This window comes from Plectropomus leopardus, chromosome 12, assembly GCF_008729295.1.
Source record: "Plectropomus leopardus isolate mb chromosome 12, YSFRI_Pleo_2.0, whole genome shotgun sequence".
Classification (NCBI taxonomy): Eukaryota; Metazoa; Chordata; class Actinopteri; order Perciformes; family Serranidae; genus Plectropomus; species Plectropomus leopardus.
The window spans coordinates 25,230,338-25,248,795 of NC_056474.1; the positions used below are offsets into that span (position 1 = coordinate 25,230,338).

Below are 18,458 nucleotides of genomic sequence, written 5' to 3' on the forward strand. Positions count from 1 at the left end.
CAAACTATGACCCGTTTCCCAAAGGTATCTTTAGATAATGGTTGTGTTGGGATTCAGTTAGTAGAATTTGGTGGTTATAGGTAAAACCATCTCTTTGCACCAAAGCCCTCATGCTTGGAAAGCCAAGAAAATCTAAATGATCTCTGGACAGTGCCCATATTCAACAGGTTACCCAAATTGTCCAATAAACAGGCAATTTATGAATAAACTGACTTTTGTTTACAAGCCAATGGAAGCTTTTTATTACTTTGTGCGACTCTTTAATAAAACCAAACACAAAAATGCACCAATGGACACAGACTGTAGGAGTGATCCCAATCTTAAAGCACCATACTGACGTTTTTTTTCCCCTTTAAATACAAAGCAAGCAAGCCTCTAATTACTACTGACAATATATGAATATTGGAGACTTTTAGACTTTAATTGTAGATTGTCTGCCTCCTAGGCAGCAATTAGTTTCCATTCATTTCCATACAATATGATAATTAACTAGCAGACTCCTCAAACCTTCTACATGAACTTTTAATAGAATATTTGTTTGAAGACTGTTTTGAAACGCCTGCTCTACAATAATAAGCCCCTCCTAAGTCCGGCCGCTTTTTGCTCTGTGCTCCAATAACAGTTGAGCAAGCTTGGAAAATGGCCGAACTTCCGTCAAGTTTGCTCTTTCCTCTTAAACTTACCCAAATCCAATTTTGAATATGGTTAAAATATGTGGCTTGTGGACTGACACAATCTTCACAGCCACATTAAAATTGTATATAATTACATCTAAAATTGGGTAATGTTAGCAGAACGCTAGTCCACTAGCTAGCTCACATATAGCTACATCAAGAGGAGTTAGCCTAATGTTGGTTCTCTAATGGCAGCCAGGCTCCTTATTTCTGTGGTAATGTTGAAGAGATTTTAAAAAAAGGACAGATAAGTTGGTTGCTGTAACATTTTTAGGATGGCATGACGAATCAATAGCCAGAGAAGATCAAGGCTAACGTCCCTTTCTTTATGTTGTATCTGCATGGCTACATGCAACCCTAAAGTTACTTTCTACATCAAAGAAAGACATGGGCTGTATTCAGCTATAGAAAGACTACACAGAGTACTTCACTGACATATACTCAACAGTGAAGGACTATCAGTCCGGTGCAGTGTTGACTGATAGTCTTGTTATTCTTGTCTCTACGCAACGCAGTGGTTTCTCCTTTTTTCACAGAGACTGGTAAAAATTAGCCTCAATTCGAGACTTTAACCTTGTGAATATCCTTCCACCACAAACTGTAGTCCTTGCTGTTGGATTCTAAGAGTAGCATCTGGCTAAATGGATCAAGCATTTACATGTTTCTTTTTGTCAAGGTTGTACAACCCAGCAACAGAAACTACAGGGGTGGGACTTTGGATGGATCAATTAATCTGCTAATAGAGTTTTATTCTTGATGGAAATGAATGACTAGCTGCAGGTAAAATATTGTATGTTAACAAAAAGCGAGAGACAGGTAGAGAGATCACTTGGTTATCAGCCACGGAACAAAAACCAGTTGGTCTCAAGATGCTTTTGGGAAAATCAGCCAACAAGTGTCACCGCAAACAAATTTTCAGTGGAATACAGGTTCAGCTACTGTACATGTACAAATCATCCATTAATGCTACATAGAAGAACTGCTATTCAGAAGCAAGACTATCCTCTTTTATCATAAAAGTACTAGTCAGAAACACTTTATTTTATAATGGGCTCATTCCAGGGTTCAAATTTGTTGATAATTTTTTGTTAAAAGTACATAAGATTACTGCTGTTGAACTTTCAAAAATTTTTGGACATAAATTACATCCTGGACTAGATTATTAAAGACTGTGTGCTCTTCAGTGTTTATCAGAGCAAGTTTCATTGAGTATGAGAACAGCAAACCTTTAATCCGCAGGTTAATCCGCTGGAATAAGGTCGTTTTAAAATGAAGCGTTACACACTAGCCTTTAGTTTCCACGTGGCTGGACACATTTATGAGTCCATCTACTGTGTTTTTATTAAGGCAGACATGAGTGTAACTTCACTGACAAGCCACAATATTGGTTGTCCACGAGAGATAACGATTCAGAAGAAACACAATATTGCTTCTACTAGGATAATGAGAATTACACATTGAGAAAAAATATATCCATGTTATTTCACCTCACATCCAGCACCAGCGTCGTTGTTACTTTTCTCACAATAAGTGGAAAATTGCAGATGTTTCATGGAGTTGCCACAGATGCTGAAAAAAACACACCCTAAGTTTTTCATGACTTACTGTTGAGGAAGAAAAATCCTCAATGGGAGATGAAATCGTTGATGAGTTAAATTGTGAAACTCTAGCGCACTGCATGACAACATATCAGAAAGCATGGCTCTAAAAATCAGACACAAATACGATTTCTGTGATCCGGACATGATGATCAACATCACACACAAACTCAGACTGAAATTATGATAAATATACTCTTAACAGAACATAGAGAAAGATTTTTTTATCTATGAAAATGTGTTTAAACGTCACTTTGGAAAACAGGCTGCATGGATCATTACAATAGAAGGAAGGTCTATCTATGTACAGGATTGGTTCAACGGTTCTCTGGCACATTTACTAAGATGCAAGGAGAAGAGGACATGGGAAAAATGGAAAGGAGGATGGAAAGAGGGGAGGTGAAAGGACAGGAGACAAGAGTAGAAAGGACACGATTTGGAAATACTGGGAGAAGAAAGGAGAAGAGACCAGCATTTTTCCTTGAGATGGAATGAACATGGGAATGCAGGGAGGGAAAATGAATGGGATGGGATGTAAGAGGAAGCAAGAGAAAGTAAAAAAAAAAGAAGGTGGGTAAAGGTAGGACTGGATTGAGGACAAGGAAAGACACTAAAAGACAACATCAAGGGAGGGGAAGACAGGAGAGGACACAAAAGACCAGATGAATAACAACTGGACCATAGGACGAAGAGGCCACTGGAAAAACTGGGATGATAAGTTAGGGAAAAAGAAAATGCGATAAGAAAGAATAAGACAGAAAAGAGTTGAGGACAGGGAAGCAAACTCAGGAGATGGTTGGATGAAACTCAGGACCAACAACGAGATGACACAGTAGAGGAGGAGAAGAAGAGGAAGGAGGTCCGTCAGAAGGAGGTGCTCCTTTCTACTGTGGAAGAGCTTTCAGAATGGCGTTCACCTCCTCCGCAACTGCCGTCAATGCAAACTCAAATTGATCCTTTAGGAAGAAAAAGAAAAGGGGAACAGGGAGAGGAGAAGAGTGAAAAGTACTGAAACAGTTGTGGAAATAAAACTCTGTAAAGAGTGGATTAGTCACAAGTTTGATTCTTGTGTGCTGCCAAAGAGCCCTTTGGTTAGATGTGTACCTGCAATCAGCTTTGGCTGATTCTACCTCTGCTCCCCATGCGTTTGTTTTAGTTGGATTTACTCACTTATGCATGTACGCAGTATTTGTGCACATTTTCTGAAAGCTTACAGATGCAGAAGAAAAAGAGCAGTATCTTCAGAAATCGCAGGGGCAGTGTATCGCAGCTTAAGCAAGATACCACTTTAGGAGATGAAGAAGACATTTAAAAAACAGTGGGAAGGAACACATAAGTAATATAGTGAAAAGAACACTCTGTCCACATGCCGCAATGTATTTTATAGCCTAATGGACCAACTCCGCCAACAATGCCTCAGTTAAAAGGTACATTATTACAACCTGTTGCAAGTAAACACATATTTTATTTCCATTTTTACAAACCAAACACATTGTTTGTTTTTAACTGGCAGTAGGCCACAATGCACTCTCCGAGCCTTGTCTGCCAAAAATTCAAAAGAACAGGAAGTGCACTGACCATGAAGGGAAATTTGCAAAGACCGTAGCACTCAAAACAATGCAATTTGCTTGTTTATGAGTATGTACTTTTCCAGACTGTCCCTCAGTGTGGCCCGGGACACATCAGCACAGCACAGGCTGAAAGAATGTGGCCACATTTGAGTGTCTGATTTCAAGAAGCACTGAGTATGGATTAGGTGCATTCACACCTGCACTTAGAGCTGTCCACTTAGCCTTTTGGCATGAAATCTTTATTCTGAAATATTCAGGCAATTATAAATCTTTATTTTGAAATATTTAGAATTTACATTTAGAGGACCAAACATGCTCAACATTTGGTCTACTGTATCATCACAGGAAGAGGAAGATAAAAGGGCTCAAACAACATCTTCCCTCATCAAAATCTGAAATGAAATCTGAGTGCTGAGGCTGGGACTCCAGACCACGAGGGGAATCAATGTGCGAGGAACACAGCCAGAGCGCCGTGACAGCCGCTTGCTCAGGATACATGGTTTAATAAAGCCTGGATCGATACCAGCAATGTTTTACACACATCCTGGCTTTCCTTTCTAATTATGTTCACAGATCAGCCGGTAATTGAAGTTTCCAGACCGGCCTGGCGTCACCCTGCTTACAGTGTGACGAGGATCAACTCTGGTTGTTTCAGGTAACGCTCTAAGGTTGTGCATCAGTGTGATTTACAATTTCTGTCTGTGGAATAACTCCTTTATAATGGGTCACTTTTAAAGTTTCATATTATGGAATATTATATCAACAAAGGATGTAAAACTTTCAGTCTTTGAAATCAGCTAAAATTTGTGTTTAACTTTTGTGACCTCTATTATTCACTCTTCAAACTCTTAGAAAAATACATCAGAAATAAAAAAAAGAAAAAAAAAACTCCAGTGAACTCTATTTCCATTTTAAGTACTTATTCTTTTCTTCATTTAGTTCATAAAACTAAGAGGGCTGCTTCAGAACTTTTGATAGTGTTACTCTGGGAGCAGGTTTCAGCACAGATTATCACCACCCATTTGAATTCTATCCATATTCCTCTGTGATCTGCGCAGACCTGACCATAATCCCTGTTCAAATTACTCTTCAGAAATCGATTGATCTTGCCTGATGTGGAGGAATGAGTCCTTAAAAAAAATCCCAAATCCAGCCTATCTCACAATGGGGCACAAAGAGCACCAGCCAATGTTAAACTCTTGGTAAAATAAAGTTTTAATGGAGGTATGATTTATTGTCAGAGAGGCCACACTGGGGCATGGAGGTCGCAGGTTGGATTGCAGAGACTGTCAATAACTAAATATCATACTCAGTACACTAAGACTGACAAGATGACATTTGGGATTTTATGGGGACAATCCCCCAAATTAATCTGAACTCTTTTAAAAGTGCAGAAGCATCTAAAGCACAGACAGAAATGTGTGTAAAGTGGGATTGATACTTCTGCGTCACATTGAAGCTGTGTGTGTGTGTGTGTGTGTGTGATTTATCCTGGCTTCATAGGAGTGGAGGGAAGTCCAATAGCCACTAGGCTAATTTTTGCAATATAAAATATCATAGATTCATGCTAATAAAGTTAGCATGTTGTATATGTGGGATAATGAGTTTAATATGAGACAATTTTTTTTCTCTGTGAATCTTGTGAATTATAACAGAGCCATTTTGTGTACCTGTGTTTGAAATTGTTGCTATTAAGCCACGTTTACTGTGTATTTTTCGGTGTATTTTAATTCAGTCATACTTTGCAGCACTTCGTAGAAACCCCACCTCCAACTAGCGTTTTGGATATGTAGAGAGTGACACAGACACACCAACGCACAAGTATAAGTGCTTGCAATAGGCCACTTTTGTAGGCTGCGCCATAGGCTGCATAGCTGTTCCACTGATTTAATGTGTCATTAATTGTTGGTTTTACCTTTGTCTTCTTCCGTTTGGCACGACTTTGGTGCGTCAGCAATTAGCCGTTAGTGCATGGTATAAAAAGTAAACAGTGTATGAAATAAGCACTGTACTTACTGTTCAAAACAGGGTGATGTTACACTTATCGAGATCAGAAGATTGACACAACTCTCATGTCTGTACATTATGGTGAAAACACACCAAGCAGCCGCAAAGACCGGCAAGCTGCCATGACGTCTGTGGAAAGCTGCTGCAGCTGCTTCCTGCAAAACTTTACAGGTGTGTAGTTGATATCACAGTGAAGGTCAAGTTTGAAAATGGGTGTGGCCCAAACAGGGAGAGTAGGCAAGTAGGGAGTAGGGCGAGGACCATTGCCCCCATACACTGCAGTATTTGTTTAATAGCTTGTTGTATGTTTTATGAGCCTTATGATGCACTAAGTGAAATGTGCAGTCACTACCACAAATATTTCTGATTTATTTTTCTGTCTATACAATCCATTCGTCTTGTAGTTACCAGCACCTCTTGCTCTGTAGTAAATGATGTGTGAAGAGCTCTGACCTGCCCCATCACTGAGATAGTGTGTAAATGAATGAATCACACACAGCGGGGGCTTTGAATGTTTGATTGCTAAAACACGTTTTGTTTTTGTTGTGTATCATCTTCGGCCTCTCTGCCACAATTCAGACGTTTTCCACATGAAAAAGCAGACTCAAGTGTGTGTGTGTGTTACCTTGGTCTGAACCATTCCCGGCCTCTGGTCTCGCAGGTGCTCCAGAGTGGCTGCAATATCAATCTCCTTGGCACCTGTCACATACACACACACACACACACAAACACATTCACAAACACACATAAAATGCTGTTGGATTGTGTTCAAAGTGGCACCGAGATAATCCAGCTAACATCTGTCAATCTGGTGTTTGAGACCCACTCCCTTTAGAACAGCAAAAGGCGATTACATTCATCCTCTTTGCACAAACAAACACACACACACACACACACACACGCATGCACAGACTCCACAAACAGCTAGGTGGTGTTTTGTTGTCGGGATGAAAAAAGATAAAGAGGGAAAAGAAACTGTTGGAGAGGGCTGTGTGAGGGGAATCACAGGCGCACGTCTGTGGCGTTTCTCTCAAAGACACTGAGCTGATCTTAAAGCTCCGTGGCGCTCTTTGATAGTCGTCCTGTAGCCTTTGAGCTCATGAAGGTTGCCCACCAGAGCTCTCTCAGCTCCTGCCACAATCTGACATGTCCGTGTGTGTTTGTGTGCGTTGGTCCTACTTGCCAGTCAGCCTGTCAGCGTGCCAGACTGGCACGGTGCCTCACAGCTGACGACAGCGTGGCTGCCGGCAGTTGACTAAATGACCTCTGACCAAACACTGCTTAGATTACTAGACATTGTGATGGCTGACAAACAGACTATAATACTTTTGACAAACACAGAAATGCGTCTGCATCGTAAGTGTAATATCATGTAGCCGATTACATTCAGTTTAGTAAAGATCTGTCCATGTGGTGCATAAAGTTTTAATAAGAAATTTGCTTTATGTCTTTTAAAATTGATGTTCACAGAGTTGTCTACTTAACTAAGACCAAGTCCATGAAATTTTTTGGTCTATTTGGTCTGTTTGACACTGCCTTATAGCACTGTGGGATTTAGGCAACAAAAAAATCACAATAGTTTTAATCTTGATACTACTATTGCAACGACAATGTAGATTTGAATATTGTTGCTTTCCCAAAATATTTAAACAATGCAATTTTTTTGGTAAATAATCATCAGTAAAGTGGTTATAATGACTAAGCTGTTCAAGGCAAATAACACAACAGTTTGGAAAAAAACAGGAAAAGACAACACTCACGATACCACAAGATCACAAAATCTAAGATGATATCTAGTCTCATATCACAGTATCAATATAATATTGATGTATTGCCCAGTCACGATTTTACCAAACCTGAAAGTCAATGTTTTTAAGTCTTAAGTCAAGTCAAGTCAAGTCAATTTTATTTATAACGCCGATTATCAGAAAACACAGTTTGCCTCAGACGGCTTTACTGCATACAACATCCCTCTGCCCTTAGACCCTCACATCGTCTAAGGAAAAGTTTGGAAGAAACTTCAGGAAGAGCGGGATACCAAGGATGGACAGATGTGCAGCAGATGTCAGTCAAGTTCCAGTCTTTAGATTTTCAGGTTTCACTGCAGTCAAGCCCAGTTCGAGTGTCAGGCCTGTCTCCATTTTATTGGTTTAGTGCATAGACTGTATAAATAATGAGCGTGACAAACGTAACGTCACTTGCTGGTTTATAAACTGCCATTTGGGGGCTTCTAGATTGGCATTTCAGACAGCGCCATGCTGTTGTTTTTTTTAGGTAGAAGTAACCATATTTGGATGAGAGGGTGAAGCTGTGGAGGAGCAAGAGGTCAAGCTGACTCACAGACTGATGTGATGACTCGCCTCGACAGCCTTGTCCCTAAATATGCGTAACTCTGGGCCTTAATGAAACGTAAACAAGTAAGTTATATTTTAAAAAAATATCCTCACGTATAGTTGCCAGGGTTCCAAGCTGTTTTTTTGTACCAGGCTGTAAAAGTGTTTATTTCAGCTGTAAGTATGTTTTGGAGCCACCCTCAAGTGGCCATTAGAGGTATTGCAGTTTTTGGCACTTAAAGCATCGACTTCATTTTTCAGACTTGAAATTTGTCACTTGGTTTAGTGTTATGTCCTTTACCAAGTACTATATCAACATATTTAACTAACAATACTCATTCATTAATGTGACAGATACAATAACATTGCTTTATATCCCGGCGGATCTGCAAATATAAATTTGACTGCATACAATTTTAATAGGCTGCCCCTTATTTTGGCAAACTTGGGTCCAATGCAACCATTTAAATTCAGCCTATGGACCTTTTTACGGGTAAATGCTTGACTCATGCCTTTTTAATTCTCTTTAATAGTGAAATGTACTAATGATATCAGTAGTTTAATCTTACCTGATCGTATAGTCACTAAAGTATTCAAGCTCAGTAGAATAAATTACTGCAATGTTTTGTTTTTTTAATTTTATAGATTTTGTATGGAAAGGAAAATTGGTTAATAAATTATGCTGAGCATGTTTCAAATTTCCCTCAGAAATCACATTTGGGTCAGGCTCTATAAGGAGTAAAATGAGTGCAAACTTGAAATTGGAATTAAAAGAAAGGTAAAAATAAAAAAAATTAAAAAGCCTGAATCATCAATGCTTTTCAGAGTGTGAAGTATTCATGTAGATGAATTAACAGGTGAGAAAAAAGGACTTCTGAGGTTTGATGCTCTTAATGTACTTATTAGAAAAAAACAAAAGTATTTGAAGGGATACTTTTGTCTAAAAAAAATAACATTAATTCTTTTAGTGAACAGCCTTTCTGTCAAAAGACAAATATCTCCTGGCGGGCAAAGTAAAAACTCACATTATGCTCATAATGGCTTTATGTCATCTTATAATGTCATAGGAGCAAAACTAATAGCTACAGGTACAAAACAATTTGCTGGGAAAGGAGCATAAAAAAGAAGAAAAAAAAGGGAGATGACAGAGCAGAAAAAATAGATGTTAAAGGGGAAAGAAGACGTTTGAAAGAAACTGAGAAACAGCTGAAGACCGGGAGAGAAAAGAGACAAGAGAGAGAGGTGGGAGCAACAATTAAATTCACAAAGAGAAAGAAAAAGAAAAAAAACAACATTTAATTTGTTTTCTCTCCTCCTCCCCTATCCAAATTCTGAGGGAACAAAAAACGCAAGAATTCTCTTTGCCACTTTCTTGTTGTGACACATAATAACATTTCTTTTTCTTGCCTGCATGAAGAGGAAAGTGAATGGCAGGAGAGCTGCTCATTCACACCATTTTCTTATTCTATTTCACAGGTTTTGTGAGCTTTTTTTCTTTTTATAACACAATAGACTCCCTTTGAGCCAGGAAAGCTGCAACACGCTACTCACTGCTTTGGTTTTTCTTTTTTTTGTGGGGAGGGAGGACTTAACAAGTGGAGGGCTATTGTGCAGGTTCTGATAAACCTCAAAATGAACGGTATTAAAAAAAAAAAGTCTGATTCGTGCTTTCCCTCTCCCTTGAAGGAGATGGTGGAAAAAAAAAGAGGAACAGTACCCCAGCCTCATTTTTAACTCCTCTGCAAGAGCCTTGCTTTGGGGTGGAGGTCGAGGACTGAGGAGGGTGGGAGGGGGTGCCATAGAAGAGGGGAAGGAGGTAAGAAAGATAAAAAAAAAAAAAAAAAAAAAAAAAAAAAGGCAGGGCCCTTGAGGAGGCCCCGAAAGCTGAAGCCGAGGACTGCGCTCACCAGCTGGACCTGGGAAAAAAAAGAAAAGCGAAAAGAAACGGAGGGAAAAGCTTTTGCGGCACTCGATGGGTTTCATTCGATTCTTAAGATGAAGAGGAGGGTGGCGGGTGGTGGAGGAGGTGGTGTAAGGAGGGGGGAATTAGAGTGAGGAGGGGAATAAGGGAGCTTTTTGGGAAAAAGAAGAAGGGAAAACAAAAACGTGAGAACCACAGCAACACCTCCTCAACCCTGCAACACCGCCATAATTCTCAGACGAATTTACAATTCATTCCTTGGGAGAAAAAGAGTAGGAATGGAGCGAGAGGAGGAGGAGGAGGAGGGAGAGAGGGAGTGGTTTTGTGTCTGAGAGGGAGGAAGAAGAGGAGGAGGAGGTGGTGGTGGGAAGTGTCTTTGATCAGGATGGAGGAAGCCTGCAGACATGGGGGGCCTCTAGCTTCTCAGGACAGACAAAACCCTCCGAAATAAGCAGGGTGGAGAGCTGGGAGCAGGGAAAACCAGGAGAAAGAGAATTTATGAAGCTTAGTTACTCACAGAGGTGTAATTCGACACGATATTACCTTTAAAAAAGGCAACAAAAATGAGGCTTATCTGGGAATTAAATTTTCTTCTTTTGATAAACCTGCATTCTAAACAGTTGTATTCACTTATAATTTTGAGCACTACTGAGTCTGATGATATCGGCAGGGTTTTATGAGACGTTTTAACAAAAAACCTCTGTTACACATTGGGATTGTGGAGAGTAAAAGACAAGGGCGTTAAGGGAGAGTCTAACAAAAGATGCTTTTAAACAAAAGGTTTAAAAATTATAATAATTCTGTTACATAATTTTAAATACACATATTTCCCCCTAGCTTTTTTCCTTTGCCCTTAGACATTTTCCCTATTTAAAAAAAAACAAATTTCTCACTCTATTAATTTCTTGCAATTTGTGAAACATTTATTGACAACTCGCTTGTTGCATTTTTCCACCTGATTGTGAAAGAAATTGTGAAACACCAATTTGCTCACGATTCGAAGGTTTAAATAGGCTACTTGTAAAAGGCGCCTAAAAGTGGCAACAGAAAAGTGAGTAAGTCTGATTATAGTGTAATGTTTTCTAGCTTGGTCCATATAGGGACTTAAAGTCAGGAAGTTTTGGCCTCTGCTGCCTGAATTTGACCTTTTAATAAAAGTCCCCAGGTATTATCAGCATATTGTACCTAAACTGAGTGTATGTCACAATGTTGTTCAGTGACTATTGAATCCACCTGATACTGAATTTTAATGTTTGTGACAGATTTAGAATGTATGTGTGGTGGTAGCTCCTGGAGGCAGGGTTAAGGATTATGGAAGGACTGCTTTTTTTTGTATTCCAAAATAAACCTCTTTAAAGTATTTTTCCTGCCTCATGTGAGTACTTGGATTCTACAAAATGGAGGTGGAGCACGAGTCAAAACACCTTGCCGACTAATTGGCCCAGGAGCTATGGAATGCTGAAATGGCCACGTTTTACCGCATCACTGAGTGCTGAAAAAGCTGAAACCAGCTCAGGTTATTTATGGCACATCATGCCCGTCAGAAGCGACAAGTGGCAGGCGTCAGTTTGAAGCTTCATGTCTCAGGTTGCTATGTCACTCAGAGTGTGAGCACAGCTTCAGGGGGACGGCCAGATGCTGTGATAGAGTATATCTCACGTTACAAAATTTCATCTTAGTTTGGTCATTTTTCAGTTAAGTAAAAATCACAAAGTGAGCAATGAAAGGGACGGGGGTGCACCCCCCCTTCAAATGCTCTTGAAAAGACTACACGTAAAAATTATTGCAGACCCCTCCCATGTCCTGTTTTCAGAATTGCTCCCATCAATAAGACGCTATAGCGGTCCAATTAAATACAGAAGGAGAAACCTGAATCGACATAGCTATCAATATAAACTCTTATCCCTCTGTAAGTGAATCTCCTAAACTTGGGCTAACAGGATCAAGATATGCAAGACATGAGTTTATATTTTAAAAGTTAAAAAATATAAACTATAGCCTCTTTCCTACTGGTTTAAAGAATCCCACCGACACCCACTAATATCTAACTTTTGTATTTCATGTGAAAGGTTCCTAGCTGCGTTCATTCCCAGGACAAATAACTCTGCAATAGTCAGGAGTATTTATTGGATCCATATGCTGTTGGCAGTGATGGAAAAACATGACATGTAAAATAGCTAATTTTCTCCACGGGAAACAACACTTCCAAGCCACAAATTCTGTCCATCCTTGTCTGAGCAGCACTTGAACATCCCAGGCAACAAACATCGTTTAATGCTGATTTTTGGTTGAATTTAAGTTGTGACCAACAGTCAATGCCAGAACAACGTTTGATGCCATCACAATTTGACCTGAAATAAGGAAAATAGATAAAGTTGATATTTTGTTGGTGTGAAATTATGTTAAGTAAATCCAACGTCCTCCAAACATCTCAACATATGATCTCATAATATCATCTTGATGTAGAATAACAGCATCTAGTCTTAAGGTATAGAGAACAAAACCCATCATCAGAGTTTTTAAGGTCACACAAATTCCAACGTCATTAGACATTTCAAATATCATCAACCTGTTTTTCATTCCAACAAAAATTAATATCTGTTCAACATAAGAGTACAACGTTGTAGTGACGTCCATTGCTGGCAGGGATCATTCAGAATTAGTCAACAAAGAGTATGAAAGACTTAGTTGGTAACAGATCTAAAAAGAAGAAGCAACCAACAAAAAATGATCACTGGCCTCCATGCTGCTTTCTACTGTTTGCTAACTGTGATTTCCAGCACATCAGTGATAAGAAATGTGACAGGCCAGGGTGAAAACAGAAAGGCACACTCGTCTGCTGGCAAATTTTTAACATGCTTTTGGTGCATGTGAAAAACCCACATATACAATATATGCTAACTTTGGAGAGAAAGGGTAATGCACACTTGCCAAAAAACTTCTTTGGCATTGGCATTTCTGCCCTTGTATCATCGGATTATCTTTATTATTGAATGTATAAGGTCAAGCTGAACTGATTTTGCACAACTTGTTGAATTGACTTGAGGTTGCATGCAAAATCTTCATCGACAAATTACTAAAACTGCTGTTGTAAATAAGTGAAATAAAAAGTTCAATATTCCCCACAGAAAACTAGAATTATAAAGTAGAAGAAAAGTGACAAGTATGTTTACCTCAAATATGTACAAAGCACAATAGAATGACTCAATCATCATAATCATCACAGTACAGAACAGATGCCAAAGAAACGAAAGAGCAAATCATAAATAATGCACACTGAAAGTAACGAAAGCAAAGAACAGCCAACTGCCAAAAATAAAGCCTCATGTCATCACTGTCGGCTGAGATTCTCCTAACTCCACTTTGTAGATTTTCGTGTTTTAACCTGAAGGATTACATGCTCCTGAATGAGCTTCAGCAGATTCCATGACGCCTCAGGTTTATGAAACCTCTTCAAAGGCAATTAGATAAAGTAAAATATGAAGGGCTGTCAAAACTCAAAGCTCTGTTTCTTTCCATGAAAAGTTTTCTGTTAACATCAATGCTGTATTTCCTTTCGCATGGAGTTAAAGTTGCTGAAATCCACTTTGATCCTCGCAGTAAACTTCTCTAAGACCTCAGACACAGCCTGATTTAGGTACGAATTCATTAAGACAGTTTCTGTCTTAAACAAATGTCTTTCTCCCATTAACAAATACATAGCTAATTATATATATTCTCTTCCTTTATATGTCAGAGTACACCATGGAAGTCTGATCTCTGTTTACAGCCTTATTCACAAAGCAAAGTTACCAAACACAAAGCCCTTTAATAAATGTGAAGTCAAAGACAAAACTGTGGTCTTACCATCTTTGAATCTTCACACAAATCCCTCTTTTTCACTAAACTAGCTCCGGTACCTGAACTTCACTTCAGGACTTTAGGAGCCTTAATGCTATGTAGTGAGCCAGCCAGTGTTTCCACCAGTTTTGATCAGAACCGCTATATTCAAGGATGCGTCATCAACTGAGGGTGTTGCATAATGCACAACTAAGGTAAACAGAAGCAGCAACATTGCTGATTACATTGATTACCTGCAAACCTTTGTTCTGTTATTATTTTTATTATCCAAAAACAAGCAGGAACCAACTAATAATGAGACAACTGCATGCTCTTTTTTCCTTTGATTTTGCACTTAACATCTCTACTGTTGCCTTCTCCATCCTGTCTTTACAAACTTTACAATATGACATGCTCAGTGATGTAATCAATTTTAACTTCAGGTCAAAAAAAGGCTCAGAACCAATTCATTTTTTTGTCAAAATGTTGTGAACTGTTCAAAATCAGGGGTGGTAACTAGAACAGAGCAAAAAGGAAAAGGGGTAAAGGAGAGAAGAAATTAAGCTATAAAAACAAGTCTTATACTTGTGGTGAAGGTGTATCATTTTGCATTTTGGGGTTGCCAACTAGTGAAGTTGAGACAACAAGTAGAAGAAAACAAGTTTTAGTTATAATAAAATAAATTGTTGCTGACATCACAAAGTCTGCAGTTTTAATGAACAATTTTTCCAGACAAATACTTAGTTTTTGCAACTAGGCTGGATGGCAAAATTGGTGTAGGAAACTTTTTTAGAACCCTCCTTACATCCATCAGCTCCCATCCAGCCCCACCCTTCTCTCCCCGGGCCCTGGGCCCCCGATCACAGTGTGAAAGCCTGGGGAAAGGCTCCTGATGCCAAATGACCCTTTGATCTGGAATTAAAGACCCAGGAGTTCGTTCTGCTACAGCAGCACCACCACCATGGGACACTTCTCTCTCTCTCTCTCACATGCACGCACACACGCACGCACGCACGCACGCATGCACGCACGCACGCACACACACACACACAGTACTTACTTACGTACATACTTACATACAAAGAAACTAAAAGGTATGCAGACACTTTCACACATATGAAATCTGTGTATACAATGGTCAAATCCTAATCAGAAATCAACCACCTCGAAAAATATTTTACTTTATACTTTTTTTTTTTTTAAACTTTATTCTGTTTATTGATAAATGCTAAATATGATCTTATTTCAAAATGTTAACACTATACTAAAGACTGTAGTGCTTTCCCACAGTGCACCAACCACAGTATTCTGGATAGTTACTTCACAATAGTAATTTCTCTTTATTCATGAAAAGTCTACTAGCTGCTTTTTAGCAACATTTAGCAACATTTGCTTCTTTTTAAAGCAACTAAAAATAGAAACATAAACTTAAAAATCCTGAAACGTGCAAAACATCCCACACTTTGTAAGAATTATTAATATACAGTATCACTACAGGAAGGGTTGAGGTATGAAGGGTAAACGGAAGTACAAGCTCAAGTGTAAAAACTGGTTTAATCACATCAACTGAAGAGGTAGAAGTCACTTGTTCCCAAAAAAGCAATCTGACACTTAATTTAATGCTGTGTCATGAACCGCCACTGCCCCATGAAATATTCAGTCCCCTACATAATTACTACATCGTGTTTATTATATCATGCTCTAATTATAGTAATTATCATGCACTCACAGTGTGCTCTAAATGCACTGGCTGCGAGTCCTGATGACACTTCAAATAAAGTGTTCAAGGTCAACTCTGTTTGATAACTACTCTGCTGGTAGACTTTAATAGTGGGAACACACTCCTTAACAAAACGTCCCCTCTTTTTCATCAGTCATTCCAACTTTTTTTTCTTTCCTCCCTTTGTCTCTGTTTTCTTCATCATATCGCAGGTGTCACAATTCTTCTTACTTTGGATTTTTTCTATAGAGTGAAAATGTGTTAAATTGCTATGACAGGAGAGAAAAAATCCCTGCGGTATGGTGCCAAAGCATCCACTGAGATAATGAAACTGATATTAATTAGCGGTAATTAAGCAAAACCTAATAAATATATCGGTGTTTGTTTTCTCCGGCTCAGGGGCAACAGTGACAGTGTTGTGTTAATGGAAAATATTATTTTTACCTACTCATCACTGTAATTATCCAATTAGATATCATTATTTTTAATGCAATCATCCAATTTGATTAAAAACAACGACAACAAAAAACTTGATAATTAGTGGTAATATTTTGTATGGGGATGGGGGTGGTTGACTTGTTGCCATGGTAACCTCCACAAAGACAACAAGGAAGTGTAGAGGAGGGGGAAGACGTTAACACCCACCTTTAGCCATCTTGTTGAGGACCATATCGATCAGGATGTACGTTCCACTTCTTCCCGCACCGTCACTGCACGGGTCGACCAGAGATCAAGACGCAGATTTGGGGGTGGAGAAGGGGGAGAGAAAAAGAGAAAAGTGTTAATTAATTAAAACTGTTTGTCACATAATTACTTATCATTAGTTAATGTGTTTCCTTTCAACTGTACACAACACAGCTTTCTATATTTCTCTTTTTTTCTATGATAAAATATTTATTACAGTGTTATCATAACAAAAAATATGACATGAAAAATGTCAGCAAGCTCAGTTTTAATTCTCAAACTAGAGACTGAAATAACGAATGCGAGTACATGGTATGAAAATATCTGCATACAACATAACATCCATTGTGTGTAAGCGTTTACTTGTTGCTAATTGCACAAAATTGGAAAACCTGAGGGAGCAAAATTCATCTGCTTAAATATGCTCTAGACTCACGAAGGAAATTGCGTTATAAGCTCTGATATACTCTGATACACAAATGTGCAGAATGTGCCTCTATTTAGTCCGCAGGTATATATCATTTTAAGAAATCTTTACTACAAGTTATTACTTTAGTAAAAAACAATCTAAAAGTAAAGTCTGTCTTATTGTTTTACATGGTATATTAAAATGCTTATCAGTGTTTTATATGCAAAAAAGTTTATCTCCATGTTTCCTGGAGACTTGTTTTCTTCTTTTTTGAAAATAATTTTTATGTTTTTCCGTAAGAATACACATAAATGATAAGGCACACACACCGCAACCTCCCCAGACACCCAAGAAATAAAAAAGAAAAATACGTGGATAAATAAATAATAATACAAAAATATAATTATGTGACATCTAAGGGGCACTAGATTATTATTAAAATTCAAACCACTCAATAGACATAATACAGCATTGTAAAATATATTGCATATAAATGTCTGATACATATATCTGAAAATTACGAGAAAAAAAAAGGTCCATTATGTGATGTTTAATTTTATTGTTGCACTTAATAAACCAGATATTGTTTCCCTAGTTTCTTAGAATGACTGTAATGGATCTTTTATGCATTAAATTAGGTAAAAGTGTAAATGACCTGTTGAGATTTCCGTATTAAGTTACAGAGTACTGTAGGACCATCACAGCCTTTAAGGTTGTAAATGGAAACACTGCGAGAGCTTTACATGCTGTTACAGTTTGATGTGTCCAAGCAAAGAAAGCGAACCTGCTCGTCTACCATTTTTATTCTGACACCATCAGCAAACCAAACCTACACTTACAGCTTTTGTTTTTCATCATGTTGACTTATACAAGCTCAGTCTGGCAGCTGTGCATTTTAATTTAAACGAGGACAGATCAACGCTCTCTTTCTGCTGATGCAAATTCCAATAAGACTGTAAACCAGTAAAAATGATTAGATATGAAGTGTTAACAAGAAAAACCTGGCGGCATTGCTGTCAAGTCAGCATGTCCCGCTGCTGCTGAAAAATTCCACAGTTAAGTTATAATTCATAACACCCACAGATTTACAACAATACGACTTATTCATGCTCTACCATATTAATGTCACAGAGTTGGGGTTTTTTTCTGGAGTGGAGACAGACATAACTTGACTGAAGTGTTAAGCAGGTGAGCAGCAGTCAGAGAGATTTAATATTGAAGTTTATGAGTAATGCTATTTCAAGGGGATAAACAACTTCAAAGGCGTACAATTATGGAACAGAAAGACACACAAAAAAACTATTTAGCAGCAACAGCAGTGCTACATTTTTTTTTTTTGATACAGACATAAATGCAAGTTCTTCTTTTTCCTCAACGCGGTGCATAAAAACGGAATTAGACTCTGTAATGTATGTGGAGGGAATATTTTGTATCCTAGATTTATTTCAAGTGTTGAAAATTGATGTCTGCACCCGTACCAGTCTATTTCATGGCCTGATGTATAATCCAGCAAACTCAAGTGTGTGTGTGTGTGTGTGTGTGTGTGTGTGTGTGTGTGTGTGTGTGTGTGTGTGTGTGTTTGCACGCGCGCACTCTTACAGAAAATAACCCAGGCCCTAGTGAAAATGAAATATTCAGGAAGTATGGCCGCATGCCAGCTACCACACACACACATAGCTGTGTATTGGCAATAATTGAGCAGTACCACCACAGTATCAGAGT

At 38.5% G+C, this 18,458-nt stretch overlaps 1 protein-coding gene across 3 annotated transcripts in view; it reads right to left on the reverse strand.

Annotated features, from left to right (window-relative positions):
• Positions 1–290: 290 nt before the first annotated feature.
• LOC121951622 (receptor-type tyrosine-protein phosphatase N2-like) overlaps positions 291–18,458 on the reverse strand; it is a 256,425-nt gene continuing 238,257 nt past the window's right edge. For all 3 annotated transcript variants that reach the window (XM_042498013.1, XM_042498012.1, XM_042498014.1), the window contains 3 exons: positions 16,289–16,353; positions 6,476–6,549; positions 291–3,228 (listed from right to left, as the gene is read on the reverse strand). In XM_042498013.1, the coding sequence (XP_042353947.1) occupies positions 3,157–3,228; positions 6,476–6,549; positions 16,289–16,353 (211 nt within the window). In that variant the 3' untranslated portion in view covers positions 291–3,156. The remainder of the gene's footprint in view (positions 3,229–6,475; positions 6,550–16,288; positions 16,354–18,458) is intronic.